The following is a 5394-nucleotide window of genomic DNA, read 5'->3' as shown; positions in this document are numbered from 1 at the left end:
TCTTAAAAAATACCCACTAATCATTTAATACTGTATCTAAATCACATGTTATGATATTTTCGGACTGTCATATCTGTGAATGTCCTTATATGGACACAGTCCTAACAAAAACAATATGTCCTCTAAGTAAGCAAGCAACCACCAAGCAAAAAAAAGCCTGCCTAACAAAGGGTTAAATGAGAACACCCTAAATTTCACAACCACTGCTATTTGCGGAAGCTGTTGGCACATATCTATTGTGTAAATAGTGTGATATCAGTTTCTCTTTCATCCTGAGCCTTTATAAGGAAAGCTGAAGTGAATTTGTTCACACCTTCAGAGACATAGGCCTTCTTTTCATCCAAACCATTAGACCTAGCTGTCTGTCTGTCCAGAATGAGAGCTGTTGTTGTTCTTCTGCTTGTGGCTGTGGCCAGTGCTAAGGTGTTTGACAGATGTGAGCTGGCCAGAGCGCTGAAGGCATCCGGGATGGATGGCTACGCCGGAAACAGCCTGCCCAACTGTGAGTGATAATAGACTCGATCATGGTCTTTGAGGATGGGTGTGTGTGTGTGCTCCCCAAAATATCTTACTATAGCTAACCTTACACTGAGGATAATGTTGACATCAACCGAGTGACTTTCTTTCCTCCAAGGGGTGTGCCTGTCCAAATGGGAGTCGAGCTACAATACCCAGGCCACCAACCGCAACACCGACGGCTCCACCGACTACGGCATCTTCCAGATCAACAGCCGCTACTGGTGTGACGACGGACGTACCCCGAGGGCTAAGAACGTCTGTGGTATCCCCTGCAGCCGTGAGTAGCCTGCATACCAAATGGCATCGCATACACAGTGCATTACTTTTCACCTGAGAAATGTGCCGGGTTGAGGGGTATTGGCCGTGTAACTGTATGAGGTGTTTGAGGAGGTTCGTCCGAGGATGAGACGGATGATGGTCCTCCTCAAACCTGTGTTTTATTGAGAGGCAGGGGCAGTAGCTTGTAAAGTGCACTAGAAGCAGTGGCTTCAGAAAGTATTTACACCCCTTGACTTATTCCACATTTTGTTGTGTTTCAGCCTGAATTTAAAATGGATTGCATAGAGATTTAGTGTCACTGGCCTACACACAATACCCCATAATATAAAAGTGGAGTTATGTTTTTAGAAATTTTACAAAATTAATAAGAAATGAAAATCTGAAATGTCTTGAGTCAATAAGTATTCAACCCCTTTTTCATGGCAAGCCTAAATATGTTCATTAGTGCACATAAGTTGTGTGCAATAATTGTTTTTAACATTATTTTTGAATGACTACCTCATCTCTGTACCCCACACATACAATGATCTGTAAGGTCCCTCAATCGACCAATGAATTTCAAACACAGATTCAACCACAAACACCAGGGAGGTGTCTGGCAAAGAAGGGCAACTATTCGTAGATGATTAAAAATAATAAAAAGCAGACATGGAATATCCATTTGAGCATGGTGAAGTTATTAATTACACGTTGTATGGTGTATCAATACACCCATTCACTACAAAGATACAGGTGTCCTTCCTAACTCAGTTGCCGGAGAGGAAGGAAACCGCTCAGGATTTCACCTTGAGTCCAATGGTGACTTTTAAAAAGTTACAGAGTTTAATGGCTGTGATAGGAGAAAACTGAGAATGGATAAACAACATTGTAGTTACTCCACAATACTAACCTAAATGACAGAGTGAAAAGAAGGAAGCCTGTACAGAATATAAATATTCCAAAACATGCATCCTGTTTGCAATAAGGCACTAAAGTAATACTGCAAAAAAATGTGGCAAAGAAATAAACTTTATGTCCTGAATACAAAGCGTTATGTTTGGGGCAAATCCAACACAACACATCACTGAGTACCACTCTTCATAATTTCAAGCATGGTGATGGCTGCATCATGTTATGGGTATGCTTGTCATTGGCAAGGACTAGGGAGTTTTTTAGGATAAAAAATAAACGGAATAGAGCTAAGCACAGGCCAAATCCTAGAGGAAAACCTGGTTCAGTCAATGGCCGCAGGAAGATGTTTTCAAATCAAATCTAATAAAATGTTATTGGTCACATACACATATTTAGCAGATGTTATTGCAGGTGTAGCGAAATACTTGTGGGGTGTGCTGTCGACCAGGACTCTAATGTAGGATCTTCTCAGTGTGCTGGACAAAGCATTTAAGCAACAAGTACTTAAAGTATTTAAAGATTACTAGAGTAGACTGTGGGTGAAGAATTTCGCTCTACTGACTCAGCTCATACAGGAGTAATAAAGGCCTAGTGCACTAATTTGGCAAAGAAATGAAATATTTGTGATTTATCAGGTGTTGCTGCAGCACCACCAGCAACCCTACTTCCCGCGGCTATGGTTCAGTCTGCTTTCCAGCACCCCTACTTCCCGCGGCTATGGTTCAGTCTGCTTTCCAGCAGATACTGGGAGACAAATGTACCCTTCAGCAGGACAATAACCTAAAAATCAAGGCCAAATATACACTGGTGTTGCTTACCAAGACGACATTGAATGTTCCTGAGTGACCTAGTTACAGTTGTGGCTTAAATCAGCATGAAAATTCATGACAAGACTTGAAAATGGCTATCTAGAAATGATCAACATCCAACTTAATAAACAGAGCTTGAATATTTTTTTAAAGAATAATGTGCAGATATTGTACAATCCAGGTGTGCAAAGCTCTCAGAGACTTATGCAGAAAGACTCACAGGTGATTCTAACATGTATTGACTCAGGGGTGTGAATACTGTATTTCAGTTTCAATACATTTGCACAAAGTTCTAAAAACATGTTTTCGCTATTGTGTGTAGATTGGTGAGAAAGAAATCTATATAATCAATTTTGAATTTAGGCTGTAACACAATCATATATGGAATAGGTCAAGGGGAATGAATACTTTCTGAAGGCACTGTAATGCTGATCTTACATAATTCTGATCTAACATTTGAATACAGTCAGAATTTGAATAAACAGACAACGGTGCTCCCTGACCCTGACCCTACTTACCTGCATTGTTTCATTGTAATCTGTTGTTGTTTTATAAAGCTTTCGGTTCCTCCTGCTTCCCGGACGGTACTATGACTAAAGGTTTCCCTTCCTCTTTCTTCTGACAGAGCTGCTAACTGATGACATCACAGTGGCGATCCGTTGTGCCAAGCGTGTTGTGCTGGACCCGAACGGAATCGGGGCATGGTAAGGTGGCAGGTTTCCCTGAAAGAACTATGTTACAACAAAAATTAAGTTACAAAATAATTAGCCATACTTTATGTTACCTGTAGCCCAATATCACAGTACAAGGCTAGTTATAAATGGGCTAACCTGTAACAAATTAGCTCTCACCTTTTAGAAGACCTAAAATGGTAAGAAATGCCTGTACTGACATACTTGTTACATGGTAATTATATAACTTATATACTCCCTTAAAATGACCCTGAATGAATGCCTGCATAATGTAAACCGTTTCCAAGTCTTCCAATTCCACATGATGTTCTGTTGTCTTATATCTGATATGTAATATCTATAAAGCAAAATATCAACATGATGGTGTGTGTCCATTTTAGGGTGGCTTGGCGCAATCACTGTCAGTATCAGGACCTGAGCTCCTACGTGGCTGGCTGTGGGGTCTAGGATCCTGCTGGAGCTGCTGAACACTTCTCAACCCATACTGAAGCAGACCTAATTGATAGGATGGATCTGTTCTGGACTATCCATCAGCATCTGCAGCTTTACCTTTAGCTACTACACGTCCACGTATTGAGACATTTTAGATTACAGAGTAGATGTAGTAAATGTTTTTGTCATACCCGTGGTATACGGTCTGATATACCACGGCTTTCAGCCAATCACCATTCAGGGCTCGAACCACCCGGTTTATAATACAGAGTAGATCACTAATAATCTGTTTGTTTTTTTAAATGGAATGTGTCATCATATATACTGTTTAATATTACTTCATGTCAAATCAGTAAACAGCTCAACATGCTTAGCCATAAAAATAAAAAAAAGTTCATGTTTTATTTGTTGTTGGTGTTGTATAGCAATGATAGATAATAGAATGGTCTTATTATAGTCAAACTGTCATGTCATGTATTATTAGTTTATTATTCAGCCAACATCATCATCTCTGAAATGGTGTAGAGCAGTATCACCAAAGAAACTAACAGTATCAAAACATACAACAAGCCCATAGCAACAATTCAAATCCTCCAGACAACTCCATGCACTCAAATTCCCATTCAATTTCCAGCTTCACATGGAATCCTTCAAAGGAACATCAAACATAACCAATATTAAAGGGATAGGTCACTCAAAAACAATATTTTAGTATTTTGATCATAGGTTCACTGTTAATACAATCCCCCAAAAATCCCATTGTGCATGTCAGCAGTCAAGTTTTCAGTACAGAGTAAAAACTGTGATGATGATGTGTTTTGCATCATAACAAGTTTTTGAGTAAAGTGATCCTTTAACATGCTTTTGGTTAAACCATACCAGAAGCTAGGACAGTAAAGGTTGGTTGCGATGCGAGGAGTATCCATCGAGCTCACATTCTGGTCTCCTCTGGTGGTCGATTCACGGCCTGATGGTATGGCAGCCATTTCTTTGAGGATGCTTTTATAGACAAGATCCATCTGTGAACATGAACATCAGAATTGAGTAATTACCACAAAGGTATTTCCAAACATACAGTATTATGTAATGTTGAAAAAGCTGTGCCTTTATTCCTTCCTAAATCAATGGAATGACAGTTTAAATGTGTCAAAATATGTCATGTTTATTTGTCACGGCACAGGATACAACCCACTGGGTAAAAACGGGTTAAATTAACATTGTTTCTAGGTCATTTCAACAACAAGAAACGTTGAATCAATGTGGAAAACTGATTGGATTTGCAAAAAGTCATCAACGTAAGGACTTTTGTCTTTTTTCTACCAACTTTTAACCTAAATCCAATGAAATTTTTTTTGTTGATTTCACGTTCAATGGAGTAAAGGTGATCTAGAGTTTTGTCTCCTCTAGTTGCACAGGTGACATGCTGGTAGAAATGAGGTAAGACGGATTTCAGTTTCTCTGCATTAAAATGACCGGCCACTATGAGCGCTGCCTCTGGATGAGCATTTTCTTGTTTGCTTAAGGCCCTATACAGCTCATTGACTGCGGTCTTAGTGCCAGCATCGGTTTGTGGTGGTAAATAGACAGCTACAGTTGAGCTCGCTCAGTTTAGCTCAACGTTGATTGGCTATTATTTTATAAAAAAAAATTTTATCAAGGGAGGCCAAATGCTCGCTGGCTTCACTTGCATTCAATGCTATGGGCGGCAACAATGTAATACTCTTCATGACCAGACCGCATCAGATAGATGGCCTACACATACAGAGACAGAG

General features: G+C 39.7%; 1 protein-coding gene across 1 annotated transcript; it reads left to right on the top strand.

Moving 5' to 3' along the window:
- The first annotated feature begins 284 nt into the window (after nt 1-284).
- LOC121581950 (lysozyme C II) lies at nt 285-4026 on the top strand. Its single transcript, XM_041897364.2, has 4 exons — nt 285-502; nt 635-796; nt 3124-3202; nt 3571-4026. Exons 1-4 carry the CDS (start codon nt 376-378, stop codon nt 3635-3637), a joined length of 435 nt encoding a protein of 144 aa, XP_041753298.1. The 5' UTR covers nt 285-375; the 3' UTR covers nt 3638-4026.
- The last annotated feature ends 1368 nt before the right edge of the window (nt 4027-5394 follow it).

Source organism: Coregonus clupeaformis, chromosome 15, assembly GCF_020615455.1.
Source record: "Coregonus clupeaformis isolate EN_2021a chromosome 15, ASM2061545v1, whole genome shotgun sequence".
In the NCBI taxonomy this organism is placed as follows: Eukaryota; Metazoa; Chordata; class Actinopteri; order Salmoniformes; family Salmonidae; genus Coregonus; species Coregonus clupeaformis.
The sequence above is the reverse complement of the archived record's forward strand: the minus strand, read 5'-3'. Positions and strand labels throughout refer to the sequence as shown.